The sequence below is a fragment of the Nipponia nippon genome, unplaced genomic scaffold (genome assembly GCF_047370975.1).
Source record: "Nipponia nippon isolate SJK-2023a ecotype South Korea unplaced genomic scaffold, ASM4737097v1 scaffold_2, whole genome shotgun sequence".
Classification (NCBI taxonomy): Eukaryota; Metazoa; Chordata; class Aves; order Pelecaniformes; family Threskiornithidae; genus Nipponia; species Nipponia nippon.
The window spans coordinates 115,514,340-115,526,379 of NW_028262336.1; the positions used below are offsets into that span (position 1 = coordinate 115,514,340).

Below are 12,040 nucleotides of genomic sequence, written 5' to 3' on the forward strand. Positions count from 1 at the left end.
AGCTGTGCCTTTCTAGTGGACAGGATCTCAGTGCATGATGTTCATCTAGATGTACAACGTCAATACCAGCACAGAGCTGGGGTGAGACAGCAGTGAAATAGTCCCCTTTGACTTCCCCAGCCAACATAGATGGAGGGTGGACCTTCTCACCATAGGGCTGCCCGGAGGCTGCAAGCCTTCGTGATCTGTCATTGGTCTCCACGTGCTGGGTCCTGCATGCTCCCAGGGACCTACTCTGGTCATGCCTGAGCTAAGCATCTAAGTCCCGTCTGGTGTCCAGCCACATGCATACCACCGTTGTGTGCTTCTCTGCTTTTTTGATATGCAGTCTAGGTCAAGGAGTAAGGTACAGCCTGAGATTTCTCCCTTAAATCTTCTGCCGTGACATCTACAGGCATTTCTCCACAGCATTAGGCTTTCAGCAAGGTAGAGGCAAACTGACTTTGGTCAGTTCACCGTGCTTCTCTGGAAGCTTTAAGGTGAGGGGGTGCTGATGGCGTCTGCTCGTTCATGTTATGTCGTCTCATGTGTCTTCTGAAAGCTGGAGGAGTGAAATGTGCTGCTTCATGTTCCTGCTGGCAAGATCTGGAGCCAAAGCTGGCTGTGTTTATCCTTGTAACTGCTCAGTTCTTCTTCTGTCAAATGTTTCACTGAATCTGCAGTCAAAGGACAACTTTGAAGTTTGGCTTTACCTCCAGTGTGATTACACTGGGGACTCCAGTTTTCCATTTAAAAGTGAGAGTTCATCGAAGGCCCATGAAAATGAAGGATTATTTAATTACTTCTTGATTTACCAACAGTATACTCAACCCTGTTCAGAACACAAAGATATATAAAGTCTGTTCCCCATGGAGTCTTAGCAGAGCCCTGAATATCGTTTCCTCCAGACAGGTTTCAGTGTTTTCATCTGCTCATGCAGTATCTGTTGTGGCTCTAACTTAACAAACTTAAGAATAGGGAAACGTATTATAAAAGATTTGAGAACATCTGCAGCAGAAGGTCCCAGTTCTGCTCTGATCACATGTTTTTCAGCTGAAATTGTGTGAGATGAAATTTATTTATTGGGTAAAAGGGACAGAAAACCTTTCTCTCAGGAAGAAAACCTCCATGCATGTCTTCCTTTTATTGCAAACTAATTTGCTAGAAAAGGAGGAAGTAACCTGCCGATTTGTTTTAATTATTGTTATTAGTAGTTTCCCATCCCATTTAAGGAGCTTCCAGGTAAAGAACAAAACCTGGTTTTCTAAGGGCATTGCCCAGTGAGGGCTCTGGAATAGAAATCTGGAAAGATATATTTGATTCTTTGTCCCATCACTGGTTTGCTGAATGATATATATAATGTTTCTCTAGTTCTTCCATCCTTTATCTTGTAAACTGTAAACTTTTCAGAGAACAGGTTATCTCTCTCTTTGTTTCCATAGAACACAACGCAATGTTGATCAGAATCTCCAACCACCACAAAATTAACGATGAACATGTTAGGTTCATGTAGACAGAAAGCAAAACCAGTGAGACATCCACTGTTAAACAGAGAATTGTAATGCAATAGTCTTCTGATCTTGGAATTACCTTTACCTGTGTGTGTCTTTACACTGCCTTTTTTACATATTTTTTAATTTACATTACATTACACTTTACATTGCCCCTCCAGTGTTGGGCACTACAATGAGAAAACAGTAAGAGAACAATATTTCGCACTAGGTTGCTCGACTCATGTAGTAGGTATCACTAAATGACTGGTAAATTCCACAATTGCAACTCAAATGACGTGATTGTCATCACACGACATCCTTACCCTCCCTGCAGACCTGTGACCAGCCATACACGAAGGCCTGCACCGCTGGGGCTGAGTGCAGGTGGGATGGCTGCAGCAGGGACTGCATGGGGCAGCAGTACGAGTTGAGCCTGAATGGTAGCTTAGCTCCACAACTCCTTAGGCTCTTCTTTTTTTGTCAAACACCCCCACACAGCCTAGAAGGAATGTTTCCAATCACTTCCTCTTGGTAACCAGCCAAACAGCTGTTTTTCCAGAAAGGACTTGGGAAGCTGGGATGTATAAATCGAGCCTTTGGAGCCAACTCCGTTTCCAATTTTGGTTTCAGCTTACAGTGATCAGGATGTGGCTGTGCTGGTGTGAGAGATTGTTGCTGCATGTGGCACAGCAGCTCCTGACCTTATGGGCTGTGCTGATGTACACCAGCATCATCTTCCCAGCCACTGGTCCCGATATATATTGGCAGTGAATGAGATCTGCTCTTTCACAACATGTAGTTTCGTTCTTTGGTGCAGGACTAAGGAAATCTCTAGATGATCTTTTGGTGCAAGATCATAACAGCAAAAGAAGGCCACAGCCAAGAATTTTATGAATGTGCCTGGAAACGTTGCTAAATTGCAGTATCTGTCCATATGACATCTCTGCAGCGTTCTGATGCCAAACCTCCAGAGAAAATCCTAAGCACTTACAGGAAAGATCCTCTGCATTTAAAATACTCAATACCTTCAGTATGTACAACTTAAATCGCTTTCTGGACTGGGGAAATGTTGTTTCTCAAGACAGGGTTTTTTTCTAAATGATGGAAAGCTGTCCCTGTGGCTCTGCTTGTGTTCTGCCTCCATGCTGGGAAAAGACCTCAGTGTCTATTGCCCTCTTTGCCCCAGTGCTGTGGCTTCCAGCAGAAGAAAACTGAAGCATGGGGACAAAAAGGGAGCTGTGGTGTGCTCTGGTTTAAACTGTCAGAGAGCCAGGACCGCATGCCTTATAGTAGAAAGCGGAAAAGCTGCTGGATTTACTTTGTGGCTAAGTCTTGTGTTCTGGTCCCTGCTCCAAGAACTGCTTCTGCATTTTACCTCTAACCATTTCTTGGAAAATGGACAACCCATCTTTGAAGCAGCATCCAGAACCCATCCGTCCCTTGAGAGGAGACAGAAGTGGTCTGAATTCTCTCAAGCAAATAGAAGAATCACAACACAGGCTCCTATTCACAGGCTCCTGTTTCCTTGGAAGAGGTTTAGCTGTTAGGCTACTACAGAAAAAGGAAAGGACTACCAACAATCATATTTTAATACAGTGAGATCTGCCTATGGTTTGTTGTTTTTTTTTAAAGATCTAGGTAAATTTAGGGTACTTAGGTCTTTAACGCACCTGCCTTAAAGGGACTGAAATATTCTGATGAGCTTTTATCTTTGTGCAATCAGTTGATATACGGACCCTAAGAGACTAAAAGCATGCCAATGGCAAACTCAGTCCAAGGAAACGATGTCTGCTAGAATTCTATTGCCAGACTTTCCATTATAAGAAGTGACGTTTCACTCACTTCCACAGATTTCAGATCTTCAATACTGACAGAGAGGGTAAGGAAGCTCACGTTACAAGAGAAAATTGCCTTGATTTGTCTTTTGAAGGAGCTTCTCCTTTTACTGCCTAATATTCTAACATACGACCTTGCACTCAGTAATTGCTTGTCTATCTATCTGCTACAATATGTTTAACAGGAGAAGCCTTTCCCCCTTTGCCTGAATTTTCTCTTTCCTTTTACTGACTTTTTTCTTTCTTTAAGGAAATTCCACATCTTGTTGAGTCTTAGGAGTGCTTGACTGAAACAGTTTCTAAAACAATATCTTAAAACAAATTCTCTTTTAAGACTTGAGCTGTGCCAGACTTCTGAGGCAAAAAGTCCTTGCTTGGTCATAAAAATTTGAAAAATAATGAAGGGAAAATGAAAAAGGAGTATATTTTTATTGTACCAGGAGGATTTGAAGGAAGCTTCCCACAAAGGTCTGCTTACTTGAAACCACTGCCTAAACAGGAAAATGTGGAGCGCCTAAGTCCACAATGTGCTAGTTCCTTGCAAAACAATGTGAGCTAAAGTCCGGTGTTGATATTCATGCTTAGTAGCAATTGTGTCTGTAATTGGCATCATCTTGTCCGAGGCATTACACAAGTTTGTTATTACTAGCCTTCTCATGGAGGTACCGGTGCTCACTGCAAACTTCTGCTTCAGTTACCAGGTTTCACTTAAGCTCTTTGCAGCACCAGGAGAGTCATTTTCCTCTTTGTTTTTTCTCACAGTTTCTCAAGGTTTTATGTGGTTTTGTTCGCATGATCATGGGGTTATTTGCATTAGTCTTACACACACACACATCATTAGAGCTACACATTGTTGATATACACATTTTCCTTTTTCATACTTAATTATGGAATCTCAAGAGAAAAATACATTCAGTTTGCTGTTGGTTTACGAGTCCAACAGAGAGATGCATTGCAACACTACCAACCATGAAAGAACTAGCAGTTAACAAAAGTTTTTTTATATGTTGGCCTAACATATGGTACTTTTCTATAGACACTTTTGCTTTAATGTAAGACATTCAGCATGTTCTTTTGTGTAGAACAAAACCTCTATCAAGAAGTCAAATAAAGGCAAGTAATACAAGTCACTGCAAAAAGCAAACATCACAGAGTTTGATATCCCCATAAAAATAAGTAAGGAATTGTTTTCTCAGTATTCATCTGCGGAAGTCTGAGCAAGACACCCACCAAAGGGGGACAAAGGAGAGTCACAGTCTTCATCCCACCAAAATGCAGTCCAGCTTGTTCTTCATTTCAGGGCCGTTTCCTTAGTACCACATTCAAAATGCAGTTATGATGGTGACCATTCCACAGTACAAATAATATTATCAAATGCAAATAAAATAATGCTTATTATAGTGAGAAGCATTGTAACAGGCTGTCTCTATGAATTATATGCCTGGACTTCCTTGTCAATTGCCCACTTAATATTCTCATGAGTGGTCTTTGCTGAGGTCCTGTTCGACCGTAGATTGACTATGTAATGCCAAGACTTGTGGGGTTGCTCTGCACAGAGGGACAGGCAGACTACTGACCGTTCTGTTATAAAATGGATGATGGCTCTGAATTGAATTTGACGGCTGGGTTTTTTCATTCTCTGATACCATCTGTATTGGTATTCTGCAATGGCTAATTTTGCTTCTTTCAACTACAGCTCAATTTTTCATTGCTTTGATATATCCTATATAGATATACAGCGTATTCTTCTAGCAAAGATCTCCACACAGCTCAGGGATTCAGAGGGAGCTGAGTGAGTGCACGTGAGGTCTGAATTTGGCTGAACATGCACACAGCATCTTTTGATATTGATTCAGTGACAGAACAGGTCATGCTTTGGCTTTGAACTCTGATGACGCCTGGAGTATCTTTCATGCTCCTGATAAAAAGAAAGGGCCTGTTGATAAGAGAAGGAGCAGGTACCTGGAGCTTCTTCTTTGAAATTCAGTGGCAAGACAACCAAACTGAGAGTCTTTCATCAACTCCAGTGGGGTTTGGGTCCACTTCGTAATTGCTTGGTTGCTGCGTGACAAGTAACACATAGGGTGGTGTTAAAATGCTACTCTCATTTTTGGGTCTTGATCCACCAAACTCCTTAAGTATGAGCTTAACTATAAGTTAGTTTGTAGTCTTCTTGAAATAAACAGGACTATTGAAGTTGTATAAAGCTGAAAGCAACCTGAAGTAATGCTTTGAACTGGATCCACTGTCCCAATATACTCTTACATATGCATCCTTATACCAGAATGGCTGTTATCTCAGCTTAGTGCCTCCATAAGAGACAATTCACAATTTTTAGCCTGGCCAGGGTTGTGCTATTCCTGTTTCATTACTGGCAATCCCAACCTTTTCCCTCCCTTGGCCTGCCTGCTTGGAGAACTGCTGGTGAATTGTGGTGGGAGCAGAGCTGACCTAGGTGTGTTAGGCTTCTGTCCTTAAAATGACAGAGATGTCTAAGACAAGTACTGCCATATAGTATTATTTTCTTCATTAGAGAACAGAAATGTGATGTTGTGTTTACTGACTAGGATTCATTTTATTGTTTACATTCACTAAAAAAAAATCATTTTTAACAAAGTAAATGACCTTACAGTTTTATGTCTTCCCAACAAGCTGTGACCAGCTATGGAATACACTATTTCAACCATGAACTCTTTCATCTTTTCCTCTGATTTACACTTTATGGATAACAAATAAAGTTTCTCCTCATTGCAGGAGGGTGGGGGAATAAAATAAAGCCAAGGAATATCTGAACAGGCTGCCATAAATACAGCCTGCTTGCAATGCCTGTCCCCGAGATGAACTGATTTGTGGCCTGGATTCAAAAATGTTTTACTGTTCTTTATGTCTCACTCTGTGGATTCAGCTATTTAGATCAGGCTAATTTTCAACTGAAGGAACTGAAGAGCTATTATTATCCCCGAAGGTTATCTCGTTTGTTTAAAAACTGGTGGCAAACCATTGACTGCTGTGTTTGTTTCAACGAGAGTAGCCATGAGGGAGGAGGGTTGTATGTGGAAAACTCCCACGTGCAAACTCCCAAGGTCCTTTCCTGAAATAACAAATAGTTTCATGAGTGGTAAAGTGAACTTCACGTGGTTTCCAGCAACTCTCTCCTCAGCTGTAGCAGAGGATGAGCTCATGAGGTTACGCTCCATGGGATTTAAGAGGGTATATTTCTTGTCATAAAACATGCCAGAATATGGTATCTTTCCAGCCTCTACCACTGTATCAAAGTTGCTGAGGTTGGCCAACCACATCTACAAGGGGAAGAAAGACAGAAGCAAACTTATACACAGGACAACACCTTAAGAAGTGAGGCTAAAACTCCAGAAACCTTAGAAAAGTGAAACTGAATGTTCCGTATTATTGGTTAGGTCCTTAGCCAAGGTCATTCTCTGAATTCTTTTTCTTTCTGAAGGAATTGACACTTATGGACTCTCATTGGTCAATGGTTATCCAAGAACAGATGTCAAATTAGCTATTAGCAAGCAGTAATTCCCTTTTGGTATGTGTGGTTTTTGTTTTTTTTTATTTTAGTGACAGACTTCTTTGTCTGTTGACTGATGATAATAAAAGCGAACTTCTTTCTGCAGTAAGTATGTCATGACTGAGAGTAGCTTTAACAAGAATGTGTCGATACATTGCTAAAGCTTGCAATGAAACACAGGCATCCAGAGCAAACGCAGGATGAAATCTGTTTCTGAATCTTGCTGCACATGCAGTGTGGCATTAGGAGAAGCTGGGAAGGAGAAGCATTGGATGTACTGGCCACCCATGATGGGGAGTCTTGAGACAAGCAAAATTTTCTGAATATTGATCTGAACTTCCCAGTTCCCAGTTTGACACCCAGCTGCTCTCCATGCAGGGGGAGGAAAGCAAGCACTTCTGAAAATGCAGCTGCTCTGAGCACTTAAATGGGAGCTCCACTAACTTGGACAGCTGGACTATCATGTATACCATTATGTTTAAAAATAGTGGTTGGGAAAGAATTAAGAGGAAAAGAAAAGAGAGATTAGCTCAGATAAATAAAATATAGAGCAAGCTGCTTTCCAGTCAGTTCAGACTCTCTGCAGGGAATTGCCTCACTGCGAAGGATGTCTCCCAGCTTCCTGCCCACTCATCTTCCTTAGGAGATAGTGTCCCTACCCCAGCGCAAGGATGTCTTTGTAGCTCCTGCCGTCTAGAATATCCTCCTTCTGTGTATTGCTTAAATGGCCTTTTTGCCTTATGACTTAACACCTACTTTTATTCATTGTGAAATGATTTTATATGCTTTTTAGTAAAGGTGACAGGCAGTGTATTACTCACTGTCGTCTTCTATTTACTCCCATAAAGCGTTATGGAATACAGTTAGTATGTGACATTCAGGACACTATAATACTGCATTGTATTGCATTGCAGCATGGGACAGTTCAGTGCCTTGAAAGAGGCACTGCCTTTTCCTTTGCCTACATCCTTTCTCAAGTGTTTTTTTTCCTGACTTTCTCCATAGCCAGTGTCTGGTTTCCACGAGTTTCCCCCGTGTATCTGATGAGGACAATGCTTGTCTGCTTGGAAAGGTCTTGTCATTTTAGTCTCACATCTTAGTTGCTACAAGAAGTACAGGAGTTACTCACATCTCCTCAAGCTGTTTCCCAGACGCTTGATGATTTACGAGGGGCCAGCCTCCAGAGACCGAGTTTGGGTTGACTGTGTTCCCTTGTCTATCTAAACCAGATAACTCTGCAAAATCCCACTGAAAATCCCCTTAGAAAGCTCTCATGCTTTTGGTTCCAGTCCTGGCTACACCGCTTCAGGTTGTAATTTAGTGCGTGGGGAGAGAGGTAAGAGGGAATCAAGCTGTTTCAGAGCTCCTGAAGAGTCTACTCCAGTGCCAGGTGAAGGCTCTGAGTGGCTTTGCATTTCATCCCATGTGAGTTATAGAAACAGTATTTATGGCCATTCTTGTCAAACATACTCTCTTCCTTTGTGGAAAAGGCATATCTCATACTGTAATATTTTTATATCCCCTGTTTTACTATACTGAGCATTGTCTCTCCATGCTTCTCTCCAGCCTTTGCTCTGTAATGACTTTATAATTACTGCCTTTACCATAATAGAAATAACAAGTCACTGTGCTTTGATTTTTAAGCTTTTTAACATGTGCAGCTTTACTTCTTCATTTACTTGTTCAACTTGGATACTGCAGAGCTACGTCAGCCATTATATTTCAGCACTGATCTTGGTCAGCTGTGATTGACTTGCTGGAAGAGCACCCTAGTCTGTGGAATTCAGAGTTTAAGTTAAACGAAAAGCCATGACAGGGCCTATCTTCTTGGGGTACAAGAAAGCTGGTAACATACTTTCTCAGCTGATGTGCTGAGTAAAGTGCATAGATTTTTTGTTTGGGAGTATATATATGAGCACATTTAAAAGATACTGTCACTAGCACTCTAATCTGAGTGGCTGACAACTCCGGAGTGAAGCCCGTACTAGGAATGGCTGGGAAAAGTGAACCTATCCCTCAGAAGCATGAACCACACTGAACCACACAGTGAAATGCGTGCTGATAGCGGGAAAATGGCAAGAGTTTGCTGCCTAAGAAAGAAGAGCAAAGTACTCTCAGGTATAGGATGAGTTCTGCCATGTTTTACTGCAGTAACTTTTGTTCTGACTTAGGGAATGGTTGTTCCATTCAAAAGTGGAGAATTTGCTTTCATCAAAACTGTTTTATTTTTATCCCTTTTCTCGGACATTTTGGACATAGTCCTGTGAAATACTTTGTCCTCTTGGGTGTACTGGGTGTTCTCAGAGTGCAAAGGTCCTCAGCAGTAGGAACTCAGTAGTGTTGGCTGGACATTTTGTTTCATTCCAGATTATGGGAAAAAAACCAGAGGTGTCTTTATTTTTTTTTCCCCAGAAAAAAATTAATTAGAATAAAATAAAATAGAAAACAGACTTGAGTGCAGATGTTCCTGATGAAAATTGCAACAAAACTGACAAGTGGGTCATCTGTATTTTCACTGAATTGTCACTTTTCCAGTGCAAATTGTTCAGTCAAAACAGAACAGAATAAACCAAAACTGGCTAGTTCTGCACTTTGTGGGCTATGGAGTCAGGGCTGTATTTGCTTAGAAAGGGTTGCTCAGGGTGTGAGAACATTTCATCTTGAATGAAAGCACCTTAGAAAGATGTCACAAGCAGATTTTGGAGATAGTTTTTACAGGAAACCCAGACTTTTATCTTCAAAGTTTCAGGTTGTTTGGAAGCTAGAATTATTACCCTGTCAGAAGGGTACAATGAACTGTTGACACACAACAACGCTTTGCTTACAGCTATGTGCAGAAGGTATTTACAGCCAGAAACCAGTGAAAAGCAGCCTGAAAAATAGATGTACTTACCATGAAGTTTGTACCATTTCTCTGGGTTCCTGTTTTCCATGAGCATTTATGAAACAAATATATTTCTTTATATAAAGAGCTTTGAAAGCTTGAGTCAAACTTTAGATTTTATTTTAAGAGAGAAAACTTTGATTACTGTGTGCGACAGACGGCTATGGCTGGTTGCTTACTTTGGTTTTGTATTTCTAACATTCATAGAGTGGCTTGGTGGGAGACATTTTCCCCCCATTTGCTCTTCCTCAGTAGCCAAATTCAGGAGAAGACACCAGTTTTATATTTCTATTGCTTGTAGTGGAACTGGAGGTTGACCTGACAATCAGCAGGCTACTGGGGGTGATGTTCAGTTTAAGATCAGGACACCGGAGTTCAGGTGTTTACATGAAAGCAAGTGTCTAAGTTCCTGTAGTAAGTAGAAATTTGGTCAATGCAGTTGGGTGCCTGACTCGGGACCTGTCCAGGTGTAGCTCCCACTAGCTATGTTGAGAAGGGGCTCAGCTTGCCCACGCACAGGTGGCTCCACGAGACAGCACAGCTTCCATGGGACTTCTGCAGGGGGCTGCTGGATGTGCCGCTGGACCTCCCTGTCCTGGTGGAGGCCAGGCAGGAGACCGTCCTATGTCTTAAATGGTGTTAGAAATCTCGCTGTGAGTAACTGCACTGAGGCCTAGATCCCCACACAGCACATGGGGAACACGGATAGCTGTCTCACGGGTGGAGGCTCAGATCTGAGAGTCTTAACTGAGAACTGAACCCTGCCGTGATCTGCATGTTACCTTGAAGCCTTCTGATCCTCGAAAATTCACCACACTGAAGTTGTCAATGCACAAGAAAATAGTTGTTTGCAGTTCTTTGGTGCTGGGAGCCAGTTCCAGTATCAGTAACAGCTGGAAAATGCAAGTGCCTGGTGCAACTGAGAAGACATTTTGACTTTTAGAGAGCTGGGTCTTGCCACAGTTCCTGTTATGCTTGGAGCGAGGGATTTACAGCAGCTAAGGCTTTACCTCAGTGTAAGTAAACTTTAGGAACAATTGAGTATTTGCTCAGGCAGAAGTTGTGGAGTTTTAATTAAGTAAAGACTTGGCTATTTGTCTTGGAAGTTACTCAATAAGATGGTTGGTGGGACAGTTTTTTACTTCAGTTACGTCGGTGTAAGCGTGGAGTAGCTATTTGTGTTAATGATCCATTGACAGTAAATGATTCACAGCATATAAATAAAATCAAAATGTGACCTAACACATGTTTCTGGGAGGAAACTTAAGAACAGTAAACAAACTTAGACTCACTCGCAGGCACTCTCCTGCAGCCTTTTATTGCCGCTTTTGTTCAGAGGGCCTCTCTCCCTAGAGCACCAAATTTGGGAAGCAGGGCTGTTTACCTTTTTACTTCACTCTGTCTCACTTCATTGTTCTCAAGCTTGCAGCTTTTATTAAAGTTTAAATTCTGTTTTAAAACCAAAATGGTGAGAAGGAAATTATATAATCAATATCAGTGTAAAAGTAATGATATATTTATCATAAAATAAAGACTCTATATAGTTGAGTACTGTTGTTTTTATTGTTTACAGGGGTGGAATTAAGAGAAAATACACACTGTACTTCCTATTTAATAATAACTGCTCCTAGACCCAACTTTTTACAGATTTTAAATGCAAATAATTTCTGCTGTGTTATAAACTGTTGTGTTTTTTGCCTTCCTGTAACTGGAACAACATACTAATTTCTACAAGTTGTGGCTACTAACAGAGAGCAATCACCTCACAGACTTGTACCGAAAAGAAGAGACCATCAGCGTGGCAGGGAACGGCTGCATCCACAGTCCTCGCTTCCCCAGCAGTTACCCCAGGAACCTCCTGCTGACATGGCGGCTCCACTCCCCGGAGAGCACCAGGATCCAGCTGGCTTTTGATAATCAGTTTGGACTGGAGGAGCCTGAAAATGATATCTGCAGGTGAGTGGTGAGTGGAAGTTTGCAAAGGGCTCCTTAATACCACTTTCGAGCTTAAGAAGCCACTGGCATGAGACTGCAAACCAAAACCTGGGTATCTCTGGCCAGGTCTAGGATGGCCCTGCTTGGAGGACAGACCTCCAAGGGTCCCTTCCAACCCAAACTGGTCTTTGTGTTTATAAATAAACTGAGCTGTCCTGGACTTGGAGCAGTTTTGGCAGGTTTTAGTCCTTCTATAGTATTTTAAGCACAAGGCACTTGTATGCTCAAATCCAGCTGCCTAACAACTCAGGCACTTTAATAGGATTTTGTCCTCTGTCACCTCTGTCATGTTTCAGCCAGGCAAAAAACATCTTTTTCAGTAGGT

At 41.7% G+C, this 12,040-nt stretch overlaps 1 protein-coding gene across 3 annotated transcripts in view; it reads left to right on the forward strand.

Moving 5' to 3' along the window:
* PDGFD (platelet derived growth factor D) overlaps positions 1 to 12,040 on the forward strand; it is a 147,511-nt gene that overhangs the window by 73,636 nt on the left and 61,835 nt on the right. For 2 of the 3 annotated variants that reach the window (XM_009476846.2, XM_087758990.1), the window contains exon 2: positions 11,472 to 11,676. In XM_009476846.2, the coding sequence (XP_009475121.1) occupies positions 11,472 to 11,676 (205 nt within the window). The remainder of the gene's footprint in view (positions 1 to 11,471; positions 11,677 to 12,040) is intronic. The other variant, XM_087758989.1, reaches the window with a different exon arrangement.